Source organism: Coptis chinensis, chromosome 8, assembly GCF_015680905.1.
Source record: "Coptis chinensis isolate HL-2020 chromosome 8, ASM1568090v1, whole genome shotgun sequence".
NCBI classification, from domain to species: Eukaryota; Viridiplantae; Streptophyta; class Magnoliopsida; order Ranunculales; family Ranunculaceae; genus Coptis; species Coptis chinensis.
In genome coordinates, this window is record NC_141463.1 from 85167195 (window position 1) to 85182516 (window position 15322).

Sequence of the window (15322 nt, forward strand, 5' to 3'; positions counted from 1 at the left end):
CAGCAACAGCCCACGGTAATGAGATTATGAAAGCTATGTAAATCTGTAAAAGTGTTACTTGCATACTCATGAATCACGGAGGAATGAACAGTGTATATGTATATAGATCAAAGATCTATATGTAGAAATGAAATGACAAATGCCCACAGTTTATATGTATATATAGATCTTTGATCTTTCTTCCGTGGTATAAACCAATGGGATATTCCTCTAGTTAACTCCACACATGCACTATGACCTCGTATCTGACAACAAAAACAAATGACCCAATACGCTGAGCTAGTTGCCTAGTTGTGGTTGGAGGTCATGGGTTCCAATTGTGGAAACAACCTCTTGCGGAATTAAGACTGCGTAAATCTGACCTTCCTCAGGACCCTGCATTGACAGGAATCTCGTACACTGGCTGACATTTTTTTTTTCTTTCCCTCACATATTCAACTAGTTGGTAGAAATGACTGCTACTGTGCTATATATGCCTACATCACGGCATTTTAGTCTAAGGTGTCAATAATGCTTATTTGCTTTCAAGTTTGAATGAAGAACACAGTGTGGGCAAGACTAATCACAAGCATATTGTTGAAGACTTGTAGCACGTACTTCTGTAATTTCCCAGTACGCATGTTTTTGTTAAAGTCAACTCGCGCATGAACTGAGGCGTCAACTTCCAAAGGATGGGAGTTAAAATAATGCATCCCTTTGAGCATCTAAATGGCACGTAAGTGTAGACTCATACAGGCATGAATAATGTACATTCAAAATAAAGCCGATTCCTGCCCAGGATATATATGTCATCATATTTCTTACCAGAGTTGACCTTAAGATCATTGATTAATACAGTAGTTCAGTTCAGTTAAAGAAACATGTGTATAACACTTCATTAAGTACAACAAATAGCCCTTCTGTACACATCAGCTCACTCCAAGAATCGTTTTCCACATTACACCTCTCTTCACAGTATAACTGTCAATGAAACATGATGTAGATTTACAGATTTAGCTTTCAATTGCCATTTTGCTTCAAGGGTTGAAGTTAAACAGGGTTCAAATTTTGGTTAATGTAAATGAGCATTGAAAGTCTTAAAGTTAAAACATCTTCAACTTGTGTACTACATTTATACATATATAGTGGATACAATCAACACAATTTACATAAACTAAAATGCTAAAGCCGTACTTAAAAATATATGATACAACATTCAGAAATTCATCTCTAGTCATTCATTGACGCCTGATATTGAAGTAAACTTCTCTAATTGAATGCAGCTCCTTGAGAACATCTTTAATGCCTTTCCTCTCATTCATTGATTCCTCCGAACACGCTACTCCGATTCTCATTAAAGAAGAAAAGAATTCTTTCATTTTGTCTAAATCATTGGCAGCTTCACTTTCAGTATCTTCGGATAACAAGCGTACATCTATGATGTCCATCTCCTGCTGAGGTAAAGCCATTTTGCAAAAAGCATGTAGACTAAGTCCATCCTTGAACATGGCATCAGTTGGTCTCTTTCCTGTGAACATCTCCAACATAAGTATACCATAACTGTATACATCTCCTTCTGACGACACTTCCGCACCTATGCCATACTCTGCAATTCATTCACAAACTTGTTAAGATGGACAATGACTTCCGATAATGCATAAGCAATTTTAATGCATTTTATTTATTGTAAACATGCAACTTGTAAGGATATTGTAAAATAAAGAAATTACGATAGTAGAACAAAAACACACCTGGAGGAATATACCCAATAGTTCCTCTTAGTCCGATCGAATTAGTTTCATTTCTGTCGGAAGTGCTATTGCTCTTGGGAATAAACTTTGCTAATCCAAAATCACCAACATGAGCAATCATGTCATAATCAAGAAGAACATTACTAGACTTTAGATCACAGTGAATAATAGGCCTTTCACAATGATTGTGAAGATAATCCAAAGCTGATGCAACATCGATTGCAATGTTTACTCTTTGGAAAAGGTTCAAACTTCTTGGTGGATGTTGTCCATCTGAACTTGTATAAAACCAGCTTTCTAGACTCCCATTAGGCATGAATTTGTAGACAAGAGCTTTAAAATCATTCCTGTTGAAATCCACACTTGAGCAAACAGTTATGATCTGGAGTAAATTTCGATGTCGAACTCCTCTCAAAGTTTCACATTCGGCCATGAAACTCTTCAAAGCTCCACGTTCCATAAGGTTAAGTACCTTCACTGCAATAGGACCTTCATCTTGTTGAAGAATTCCTTTGTAGACAGATCCATAACTTCCCATACCAATCAAATTTGCCGAAGAAAACCCCTCGGTTGCTTTATGAAGATCATTGTAAGAAACCCTTCTAAGCTCACCCAGTAATTGTTCAGAAGAAGGTTTTGCTTTAGGTTGTTTCCTAAAATAAATCACAAGGAACACTGCCAACATCAAAACTGATGGGAGAAGCACACAAAGTATCACCTTTAAAGCATGAGAAATTCCTTGTTTCTTAGAATTCTGGATGCTTTTGCATTTTGGTAACTTAAGTTCAGGAATGCCGCCACAGATTTTGAAATTTCCGACAACTGAAATCGCACTTGCATTTTTAAAGATTCCTTGTATTGGTACCTCGCCCTCAAAGTTATTGTAAGATAGGTTTAAATTCTGCAAAAATGAAAGATTTTCTAATGCTTTGGGAATTTTTCCAGTCAAGTTGTTGCGGGAAACATCTAAAACTTGGAGGCCTTTTAAAGAACTAAGTGACGGAAGGGATCCATGGAAGAAGTTACCTTGAAGATAAAGGTACTCCAAACTAGAAAAACTACTAGATGCGAGAATAATTTCACCCAACAATTTGTTCTCGGAGACATCCACATATTCAAGATTTCTTAAGCTACCCATTTCCAAAGGTATGGAGCCATTCAACAAGTTATGAGCCAAGTTAAGGTTAATTAGACTCGAGGAAATACCAATCTCTTGTTCTGGTATGGTACCTGAAAATCTATTGTGAGACAGATCCAACATTTGCAACATTTGATTATCCAGACATGAAGCAATGCTTCCTTCCAACATGTTGTATGGCAAATGAAGAAGGTACAAGTGAGACATGTTCCTTATGGAGAGAGGAATCTCTCCAGATAGTTGGTTGCTACCTAGATACAACGCTTGAAGGTTTTGAAGATTACCAATGCCAAACGGAATACTACCAGTGAAGAAGTTGGCGTGCAAATCCAAAAGAATCAAGTTATTTAGATTCTCAATTTCACTAGGGATGGTTCCAGATATTAAATTTTCTTCCAGAAACAATTTACTCAGCTGGTTTGAGAAATTAGCTACAGAGATGGGTAGCGTACCTCCAAATTGGTTGCCGCCTAGACTGAACTCTTGTAGATTACTACAATTGGTGAGAGAAGTAAAGAAATCAAAGTCTCCAGATTTCCCACTTCCAAGATTGTTCTTATGCAAAGCCAGTCCTTGAAGACCCTTCAAATGGCCCACACTAAGAGGAACTTGTTGGGAGATTTCACTAGAAAGTCACACCTCAATCTAGTTACTTTCTATCCCAAATGATTTCAACTTGGAGTTCACACCAAGGAAATCACCCACCCAAGACTTTGGTAGTTATCACAACAACCTCAACAAAGCAAAACCACTACAATATCATCACAATCCATAGAACAATAATAATGGAATAATGCAAAAAGAGACACAAAGATTTAGGTGGTTAGGTAAATGTTACCTACATCCACACACAAGAGCCGAAGTTTCCTTTATAACAAAGATTGGAGAGTTTACAAGAGATCAAGAATCAATAAGAAGAGGCCTCCACTCAAACCACAGCTCAACAGAGCTCCCACAATACCCTAGAAATGAATCTACCAAAGTTGTACTTCAAAACCCTAATCTATTTCCTTTATATAGGTGTACATAGACAAAGGGAAGTAAAATGGGCTTGGGCCGCAATTCGACGGAGCTTGGTGGCTACCATAGGAAGTGGCCCAGCGCTTCATTAAAATTTGGAGGCTGATGCGAGTCGTCTTAGGTGGTGCGCCCTCTTCAATAAATTTGGAGCGAGTCGCGGCGCTTAGGTGTATGGCCCTCTTCTTAAAATAAAAGGAGCGAGAGTGCGAAAAGGTTTTTATGCGCGGCGCCTCTTTGAAAAAAGGCTGGAGCGCGAGTCGCGGGGGCAGGTGGTGAATGGCGTATATTCTTTAGGCATCGGCTGTTGCCGAAAGCCGAAGGCCATGGACGGTCGGCGCCTCTTCATCGATACCAAGGTGAGTGTGGTATCACGGACAACCCGAGCAAAGCTCGGCGGTTCCACCAACCCAACAATCTCCCACTTGGAACCTTCGAGATTCTTCATGCACATCACATCTCAATTGTAATAACTCAATCCAAATCCAAAAACTAAAGAAACACTTTCGGCTCATTCATCATGGTCTTCAAGCAAGAAGACCACCGGTTGAACACAACTTCAACTTCGATAGAGCACGGCCTTGGTCAACATATCGGCCGGATTCTCACTCCCTGGATCTTCTCAAGTGCCAAAACCTCATCCTCCAAAGAGATCGGATAAAATGATAAGGAGACCAATGTGCTTGGTCCTAGAATGAAAAGCGGAATTCTTGGCAAGATGTATAGCACTCGACTATCACGTGTAACACACTGGCTTCTCTCTTGCTTCATCCCAAGCTCTTCCATCAATCCTCGAACGGATCATCTCTTTGCTTTGCCTCCTCAGAACGGCCACATACTCGCCTACGTGGTAGACAAAGCAACAATCTTCAGAATCGAGAAATCCAACTCGGCTGCGGTAGCACCTCTTTGTAAAGACATAACCGAGTAGTGCTTCTTTCATGATCTACCTCACCGCAAAAAGTCGGCATCCACATACCCTTGCGGGTTCACAACACCCCTTCCATAACATAGGCATTTTCTCGTAGTACCTCTCAGATATCTCAATATCCACTTCACGGCTTCCCAATGTTGCTTGCCAGGATTAGACATAAATCTACTGACAGCTCCCACTGCTTGGGCTATATCCGGACGTGTGCAAACCATGGCATACATAAGACTTCCAATGGCGGCGATGGTACCTTAGCCATGAAGTTTCTTTCTCCTCAGCGATCTTGGGAGAGTGTTCCTTGGACAACTTGAAGTGGACTGCCAAAGGTGTGCAAACTGGTTTCGCACTACCCATACTGAACCTCTTCAATACCTTCTCAATATACTCAGCCTGAGACAACTCCAGAATACCTTTCTGCCTATCTCTTCGATCCTCATCCCTAGAATCTGTTTATTTTGCACCCAAATCCTTCATAGAGAACTCACTTGCTAACTTCTCTTTCAATCTCCCAATTTCGACATATCGAACTCGCTACTAACATATCATCAACATATAGCAGCGGGATGATGTAGCCGAGTCGAACCTCTTGAAGTAGCAACAATGGTCACGTTGCACTTATAGTAGCCATTTCCTTGCATGAAGTTATCAAACTTCTCGTACCCGCCCTAGGGGCTTGTTTCAAACCATACAAGCTCTTTTCGAGCCTACGCATACCATATTCTCTTTACCGCTTCTTGATGAAACCCTCCGGTTGCATATAAATTTCCTCAACTAGGTCACCATGGAGGAAGCGGTTTTTAACATCCAACCGCTCAAGATACAAATCTTCCGGCTGCAACAATACTCAACATGACCAAGAATAGTATTCGGTTCACCCCTGGGGAGAATATCTCTGTGAAGTCAATGCACGCTTTCTCTCTGAAAACCCTTGACTACTAGCCTTGCCTTGTATCTCGGGAACCATCATGTTCCTCTTTGACTCTATACACCCATTTGTTCGTAGAGCCTTCTTGCCCATGGGTAGTTTGGCTAACTCCCCACGTGCCACGGAGATGAGGGACTTCATCTCATCTTGCATAGCAAGCTCCCACTTGCTTGCATCACTCACCTCCAATGCTTCATCATAGCATTGAGGCTCGCCACCATCGATGAAAGTAGCAAGTAATTCACATAGGTGGAGGCGGATATCTAGAACTTCGGTACATGTGGCCCGGATGTCTTCCTTGGGGCACGAGGTGGAGATGGACTTCGGTGGTGTAGTATCCTCATTATTCTCTCGAGTCACTACTCTTTGTCATCCTCATTTGTGGGGCTCCCACTATACCCGACTTACATCAAAGTCTTCCAACTCAACATACTACGTGCGGCTCTCTGTACCCGATTCCTTGGTTTCAGGCTTCATCTCCGTCCTTGTACATCACCTTTTCATTAAACACAACATCTACTACTACGAATGATTTTCGATTTTGATCATCCCAAAAGCGATACCCAAAATCATCACCGCCATAGCCGATGAAGGTGCACTTTAGTGACTTAGCATCAAGCTTGCTTCTAGCTTGGTCACTAATGTGAACATAGGACACACAACCAAACACCTTCAAATGGGAAAGGTTCACATCCTTCCCGCCTCCACACTTCCTCCTGGAATCTTAAAATCCAAAGGCACCGATGGTCCTCTATTGATCGGGTAAGGCTGGCGTGCTAACACTTTCTGCCGAGAACTGCTTGGGCAAGCCGCTAGTGTAATGCGATACACCTAGCTCTCTCTCTGTCGTTGTTCTATTCATCCGCTCTGCAACCCCATTCTGGCGAGGTGTCCCCCGGCAAAGTCTTTTTCCATCTTGATGCCATTGTCGAAGACAAGATTTCTTAAAACCTGAATCCTCATACTCTCCACCGTTGCCGGATCTCAACTTCTTTACTTTCAAGCTTGTCTCATTCTCAACCATGGCCTTCCAAGTCTTGAACACTTCAAATACCGACTTGTGTCTCAAGAAATAGACCCACACCTTCCTAGTATATGGTCATCAATGAAAGTCACAAAATATGACTTTCCGCCAAGTGAAGAGACATTAGGCGCCCCCGGACATCTGTATGTATCAACTCAAGCCTTCTAGCTTTGAGTCGACCCATTCTCGAAAAACTCACCCATTACGCTGCTTTCCAAATACAGTTCTCCGAGGAAGTCAATTTTTCGGTCGTAACTTTGGGAGTTTACCGGAAGAGTGAAGGATTTTCATTCCTTTCTCACTCATGTGACCAAGTTCTGCGGTGCCAAACATTGGATCCTCTTTGCCATGTACCACGGCAATCGACTCACAACCATAATGCGGTCATGTAGAGTACCATCTTTCTTACCATTTGCAACAATCAATGAACCTTCGAGACCTTCCAAGTATCACCCGGTAAAGACGTAACAAATCCTTCACTTGCCAATTGCCCCACGAAATCAAATTCTTCCTCAAATCCGGAACATGTCCGACGTCCCTCAATAACCATGACGAGCCATTCATCTTGATATGCACATCACCGCTTGCCGACAATGTCACAAGGTTGGTCATCACGAGAAAGACCGTTTCAAAGGTCACCTTCGGTGTAGTTCTCAAGGAACTCGATGTGAGGTAGCATGGAAAGATCGCGGAATCAAGTACCCAAGACTCCTTCTTGTGCTCCATCGAACATATCAAAGCGTCATCTACCATCTCAACAACATTAGCTTCTTGATTCTTTTTCTTGTTCTTATTAATGTTGTTGTTGTTTCTTGGTGCTTGCAATTGATTGGGGCTATAGTGGCCGGCCTACCACAATTATAGCACACCACTTCACTTATGTCTCGAGGTTTGTGTTCAACGCTTTGCAATTGGGAGGCTTGAGATTTCGATCTCCCCTCCACTTTTTTCTTACTACGACTCTGTTTGGCTTTCTTCCTTACTTTCGGTGCTCAATGCCGACCCGAAGTTGATCCCGAAGATGACGGACAATCCCCGTCTCGGATTTCCTCGGTTAGTACCATACTAACAACATGCTCAAACTTCAACTTGGTCATTCCCGCAGAGCCACTAATAAGCAGCCATAGTCGCCTTCCAACTTGGAGGCAATTGTCCAAGTATCGCCAAAGCTAGCACCTCATCACTAAATGTAATCTCAACCGACTCAATTGGTCCTTAGTTTGGTTGAATTCATTTAGGTGATCCTGAAGGAAGTCCCTCCAACATTTTCATACTAAGCGACTTGGTGATCAAATAGACTTTGTTTTTGCGGCGAGGGTTGTTCATACATCGTAGTAAAGTGCCTCCATGAGAGACTTAGCCCGTCTTCGGTTTTAATATTGAAGGCTACCGACTTCGAAAGACTTCAGCCGGATTGTGGCCAAGGCCTTTCTATCTTGCAAATCCCATTTATCTTGTGGAATCTCCTCAGGCTTCTCACTTATCAATGTTTCCATCAAATCCTTCTGATAGAGAACATCCTCAATTTGCATCTTCCAATAGCCGAAGTTTGTTCCGTCAAACTTCTCTATCTTGTAGCTTTCCTTTTCGGTCGTCATAACTTTACTGAATCAAAAACCTACGGTGGAGAACCTCTCAGAGGAATTTCCTCAAACACCACCACAGCTCGACCACGATCACTTTTATGCTCGATACCACTTGTTGGGAGATTTCACTAGAAAGTCACACCTCAATCTAGTTACTTTCTATCCCAAATGATTTCAACTTGGAGTTCACACCAAGGAAATCACCCACCCAAGACTTTGGTAGTTATCACAACAACCTCAACAAAGCAAAACCACTACAATATCATCACAATCCATAGCAACAATAATAATGGAAGTAACAATGCAAAGAGACACAAAGATTTAGGTGGTTCGGTAAATGTTACCTACATCCACACACAAGAGCCGAGTTTCCTTTATAACAAAGATTGGAGAGTTTACAAGAGATCAAGAATCAATAAGAAGAGGCCTCACTCAAACCCTAGCTCAACAGAGCTCCCACAATACCCTAGAAATGAATCTCTCAAAGTTGTACTTCAAAACCCTAATCTATTTCCTTTATATAGGTGTACATAGACAAAGGGAAGTAAAATGGGCTTGGGGCGCAATGAGACGGAGCTTGCTGGCGCTGTATGGAGTGGTGGCCTCTTCATTAAAATTTGGAGCCTTGAGTGCGGCTCTTAGGTGGCGCCCTCTTCAATAAAATTTTGGGCCTTGAGTCTTGGCGCTTAGGTGGTATGGCGCCCTCTTCAATAAAATTTGGAGGCGAAGCGAGCGCAGGCTTAGGTGGTGGCGCCCTCTTCAATAATTTGGAAGCGAGGCTGGGTGAGCAGGAGCCGCCTTCTTCTTTAGGCATCATTTGCCCGGAAGTGAAGGCGCCATGGATGGGCGGCCCGATCGGCTCTCCTCTTCATCGATTACCAAGGTGAGTGTGGTATACGGACAACCGGAGCAAAGCTCGACGGTTCCACCAACCCAACAGAACTTTACCAGTAAATTGGTTAAGACTCATATCAATCATTTGGAGGTTTGAAGCATTGAATAAGGAAATAGGAATAGGACCAGAAAACCTATTCATAGCAATGAAAAATATTTGAAGATTGGGAAGACTGATACCAATATCAGATGGAAGATTTCCACTTACTTGATTGTTTTCAATGGAAATAATTTCGAATGTGGAGAGATTATAAAGGGAGGGAGGTATCTCACCCGATAACATATCTGAACCAAGTCCAAGATTCTTTAGGTTTCTCAGATTGCCTAGAGTACTTGGAATACTTCCACCGAAATGATTTCCAGATATTGAAATAGATTCAAGAGATGTAAGGTTCCTCAAGAATGGTGGGATCCCTCCAGTTAGCTTGTTATTGTCAAGAGCCAACCTACCTAGTTTCGAAAGAGAACCAAAATCTACAGGTATCTTTCCAGTTAGATTGTTGCCAGTTAAAAAAAGGGATATAAGGTTGGAACAGAGGGAGATATTAACTGGAATTTTTCCAACCAAAGAATTGTTACTCAAAGAAATATGTTCTAATCTAAACAAATGACCAAGTTCTTGAGGAATTACACCACTTAAGTGGTTGTTCCGGAGGTCTAGTATCCTCAAGAAAGAGAGGTTTCCAATGTGAGGTGATATGGACCCCAGCAAATTTTTCAATTTAAGATTCAACTCTCTCACTCTTTGATGTCTATAACTGCATGTAACTCCTTCCCATTCACAAAAATGGCGAGAATCATTCCATGAAGCTGTAATGTTGTAAGGGTCTAGAATTATTTCAGATTTGAAAGCAAGTAAGGCAAGCTTATCTGTTTCATTTCCAAGAATGTTGGCAGTGGACGCTCTCAATGACGAATAGAGAAGGATGGAAAAGAAGAGAAAAGAACATAATACACTCATCCTTGAAGACGTAGACTGTATCTTGTTTTAGCACAGAAGGAGATTTCCGTTGGAATAGATCTTATGCATTGAAGCTGATTATAAATAAGAATGCTTAAAGTTCTTGCTTTCATATTTGCCAAGTCAACATTGTAATTTAATAGTTGTACTTGTTATGCCATTATTGGCTGTAGCATGGAACAGATGTGGATGAGAACATTAAAGTTTGTCAAACCATTTAGAGCATTCCCAATCCATGTGGATATGGTGGAAATGTGACAATATTCACTTTATTATGGTTCAACACTTTTGTCAAGTCCAAAAGTGAATATGGTGGTAACTATTTTTCCAAGTCAAAACAATGGTGAAACCTTCAATCGAGATAGTGGCTGAGTTGTGAACTTTGGACGGGATGTTGGATTCCGTATGGATTACAAAACTCATCAGATGGAATCAAACATCTCGTCTGTTGAAAATGGGCTGTTTTGCGTCTGTCAATATCAGACTCACCAGACGGGATGTTTCATTTTGTCTCGTTATAAAATATCAAACGGGATGTTACATTTTGTCTCCATCAAAAAGCCTCCAGACAGAATCCAACATCCCATCCGAGATTATTTTTCACTTTTGTATTGGGCATCCTCATCTTGCTTTTCACCAAAATAATGGAAAAGAGAGGAAATACTGCCTACATAGATGTGAATAATAGTGGTTTGCATTGGAAATGCTCTCAGAGGTGTGCATGGATAGATGTCAAGGTCAAGGTCTTTGGAAAGGGTAGGTTTACGTAGGTAGAGCTAAGCTTTAGTCGTAACTGGTAAGCCTTATACTGAATTACTGATGTACGCCCATCAAAACCAACATTGGATTAGAGACTCCGACTCTAGAGTCGACAAAGCTATTAAGTCAATAGCATAAAATATGAATATCCTACACATAAAGTCCTCACTCAATAACCATGTATGTATAGCTGGTAATAGGTCCTACCTTGCGTACGAACGATATAGACATGAATATGTTTGTGTGAAGACTCCCAACCACATATTGGAGAAGAGACAATGACTATTCAATCAACCTTGGTGAGCTTGGTTTGGATGCACAATGATTAGATAGTGGACGGTTCAAATTTTAAGTAAACAGTAAAATGTAAGACCACTAACCTCTGTATGGACACCATGGCTAAAGAAGCCGAATCAGTTTCCAGTGGTTCTTTTTGCTATGACCTATAAATCCGTTCCAGTTCATTCGCAAGAACGCTTATTGGTATACTAGTATATAGCCCATGCCCAAGGCACTGTTACAAATTAAATCCAACCCTAACCAATCAAATGATAAAAGTCCAAATTTTGCAAAAGTATTCATTTGTTATCAAATCAACAATGATCCAAGATTCTTTCAAATTAACATCAGACATACATACTCTATAAGACTTTGGATATCTTACGCCACAACTTTGTGAAATACAATAAGAAATTTCACTCATGGATGGGATCCCTATATTTCCTCTCCACACCAAGCCTTTTTATTAGATAGATTGGTATCTTAAAACAAAAAGAAAATAAAACGATATATAAAGAATTATCCTTAATTGCTGCACGATTTCAAATCACTCTGCCCACAGCAAATCATTCAAAAAATATGTAGTCTGAACTCCATCTGTCCTTTTGAAAGCAACACAGAAACCACAATTGGGGAAGTAATGTATAGTCAGTCTTATAGATAAGAAAATCAAAGATTGTGATCCTCTCCACATTAAAATATTAAATCAGGTTTCCCAGAGGACATGTTCATGGCAAACAAATAATCTTATATTGAAAAACACCATTATACCTATCTCCAGTTCACTACTAAAACCATAAATCTTCTAAGACATCTACTCATGACTCATCTATACTATTTCATTAATTCATTATATCCTCAGTAGCATTTCTTTATTCATATCACAAACGATTTCATTATATGATACTAGTATATGAAGACATACGTATCTGTAATCTACCTAAATAACATTATTACGAAATTCACTTTTGTGGTTTTATTCTACTAAACTCAGTCGCCATAATATCATTCCTCAAAGTTATCGTTTCAGCATTTAAGTTCAAGAATACCCCTGCAGCTTTTCACTTTTCCGATTACAAGGGAAGAGTATGAGGAGAAAGAAGGCAGTAGGCAATAAAATTCCAATGTGACGATATAACCAGTACAAATAAAAAAGAAAAAACGAAAAACGAAAATATGACCTGTCATCAAAAACTGTAATCAAATTTAAACACAAATTATATGTTAAATGTTCCCTTGACTCACTTTGATATTTGCTATGTTACATAGACACCATATTTCAAAAATAATCTGTGTCGGATACGTATCCACGTGTTTGTATCAGACACACACGGACACATATTGTGTGTGATATACCTTAATTTTTGATATTTCGCCGTGTCAGACAATCCGTGTTGGATATGGACACACGTGTCCGTGTCAATGTAACTCATATTTGAAGTGGCCTATGAGGCTTTGGCGCATTGGGGTTGCCTTGTTCATAAAAACTTCGTAAAAGAGAGATTGCTTCAGCTGCCATTATTCCTCCAGTGCATTTGAAACTCTTTCCTTGTGAAATGTCATTGCTATTAAGTTTATCAGAGCTACTTGAATGTAAAGACAAGATCGATCCGCATCCTCCAAATCTATCATTAGCACAACCATAATAGACAGCCCTTATTCCAATAATCGACAAAGCTGACGCACACATTATACACGGTTCACACGTAACATAAAGATCACATCTAGAAAACTTCCCTTCAATTTCTATTGCCGAAAGTTCACTCTCTTGCCAATTTTTTAGTAAACCGTCAATTGCTTCCATCTCCGCATGTCTTGTTGCATTTCGTGTCTCTGTAGTCCGGTTCCTCCCAGAGGCTATCACCTTCTCATCCTCGACAAACACACATCCTATTGGTACTTCTTGACTGTCCAAAGCAAGCTTTGCTTGCTGCATTGCAAACTCCATAAACACAAGAGTCACTGCAGAGTCCTCTTCCTCACGCGAGGCCATCTGCAATGTGCCAATGCAGACATAGAAATATGTCACTTCCATTATCTTTCAAGTAATTATATATATAAAAAAATGATATAATGGAAACTATTCATAGCCAAAAGCTCCTTATGTAGCATCATTGCTGCATACATTAAAACATGCTAGCAAATAAAACTGGAAGCCCACGAACATGGATGGAAAAAAGACTCGGTCATGCTAATGCTTAAGATCATCACTAAGATAAAAAAAATTATAACAAACAAAACGGAAACCAACACTCTCATGGGCATTTTATCAAACAAAAGTTCATGGTTGCAGTTTATAGTCTAACCAAAAGAATAATACGAACTAAATTCTAAATACCAAGCTTTATTATTCTTAATACCAATATTTCATATTCATAAAAGAGATGGAGTAAATTATTCAAAGAATATTACCTCGAGATTTGAACTTGAATCAAGATTACTTCTTTCCCTCCAAAGTTTCTTCTTGAAACCGTGAATAACAGAAGTTTTATGAGGGATGGAGTATGGGCCGACTAATGTGGAGGCCCATTGAGAAATTAAGGCCAGACTTTGAAGAAAGCCCATTTATTATATGGGCTTTTGTTATTTTCTTTTTGCATGTTCTCGGAATCCTTTTTGAGATTTTTGACATGGGAAAGCTGAGTGACAGTATAGGCCTATGAATCACTTTTCATACCCTTACAGGAACTGCATCTAAAAGAAACAATTGAAATTGTAAAAGAAGCAGCGGGAGAGGATTTTCTGGATGTGCTAAGGTGGCAACCATGAATGAATATAGTTAGACAAGAGAGCATAGTTGAACAACAGATTGGAAAGATGAGTGCAATGTAGAGCATCAATTGCTTTGAGTAGTATGGTATGTAGTACCAAAGTTCCTTGCAAATTCGAACAACCTGATCTATGCAGTTATTAGTAGTACGGAATTACCAAAGTCCCTCGCGAAATCGAACATTGCCAATCAAAATAATCCATAAATAGAACCACCAAGATTTTCGTCGCCAGAGCAGACAAACAGTTACTAGAAATTTATATTTACACATAATGTATTCGCATCAACAGGTGATACTAATAGTTTTCATTGCATGATGCTAATGATATCAGGAACAAGTACAAACTTTTTACAGTGCCCAAAACAAGCCAAAACTGCATCACGCCATTCAAAGAGGAAGAAAGCAAAAGATACGAGAAGAACATTCCTTACAAATAAAAGACAATGAAAGACACTCACTGCCTAAGACGTCTCGTGTGTACTTGAGCTTTACTACGAGTGTTCTCTGCCAAGTTCCAACAGTGCATCAATAGCTTGACAAAGTATCACAACTTCGTAATTTCCTCATTACCAACAGAAAGTCGATCTTCCGACTGAATCTGGACATTACCACCCAGCTCCTGCCTAAAATTTTCAAGGCGTTGACGAAGAAAATCCACTTGGAAACCAGAAGCCTCGAAAATTCTAAGCTTGAATTCCCAAGTTCAACCATATCCATACTAAGATTCGGAAAAGACACCCTCTCAATAGCCGTCACAACCTCAAATAGCTCCTTCAAAATAGTAACAAAAAAAATCCCCAAGAATGCTCAAGTCCCTGGACTCCGAGTGAACAAAATCACCAAACTCATCAACCAGGCGCTTATACAAATCCACATATCGACGCTCCATGCGAACTGATCCCACCAACACAACATCAGTAGAATTATGAGTAGGCTGCCTAGTATCCTCTTCTTGGTCCAGCAAGCTCCGAAACGTCTCAATATCTATTTCGAGGTCCTGGGTAGGCTGCATAGTATCCTCCACGTGTAACAAGTCATCAAGGTGCCATATTCCTTACAACCAAAATTCTATATCAACCGAATCTTTTGAACCGAATTTGTGAACACACTGACGTGGCACTCATCAGGCAGGGGGTGCGTGTGTATTGGTCAAAGAAGTACTGAAAATCAAGGTCTCTCTGCTTGCCGCGTCAGTGTGTTCACAAATTCGGTTCAAAAGTGTGAGTTGCTGTAGAAACACTCTTCCTTACAATTTTCAGTTTCGTAGAACGGTTCTAGATAAGAAAATAATAAAATGCTAAACTACG

The 15322-nt window shown here is 40.2% G+C and overlaps 1 protein-coding gene and 1 pseudogene across 2 annotated transcripts; both read right to left on the bottom strand.

The window, feature by feature from the left end:
* Positions 1–1076: 1076 nt before the first annotated feature.
* LOC147483758 (putative receptor-like protein kinase At3g47110 pseudogene) lies at positions 1077–10236 on the bottom strand (annotated as a pseudogene). Its single transcript, XR_015205534.1, has 3 exons — positions 9257–10236; positions 1731–3493; positions 1077–1585 (listed from the first exon to the last, which is right to left on the bottom strand). The product of XR_015205534.1 is annotated as a putative receptor-like protein kinase At3g47110 pseudogene (transcript).
* Positions 10237–12408: 2172 nt separating this feature from the next.
* Positions 12409–13691, bottom strand: LOC147483759 (tRNA-specific adenosine deaminase TAD2-like). The gene is made up of 2 exons (XM_086577960.1): positions 13657–13691; positions 12409–13237 (listed from the first exon to the last, which is right to left on the bottom strand). The coding sequence occupies exon 2, from the start codon at positions 13235–13237 to the stop codon at positions 12674–12676; it is 564 nt and encodes a 187-aa protein (XP_086434086.1). The 5' UTR covers positions 13657–13691; the 3' UTR covers positions 12409–12673.
* Positions 13692–15322: the final 1631 nt, after the last annotated feature.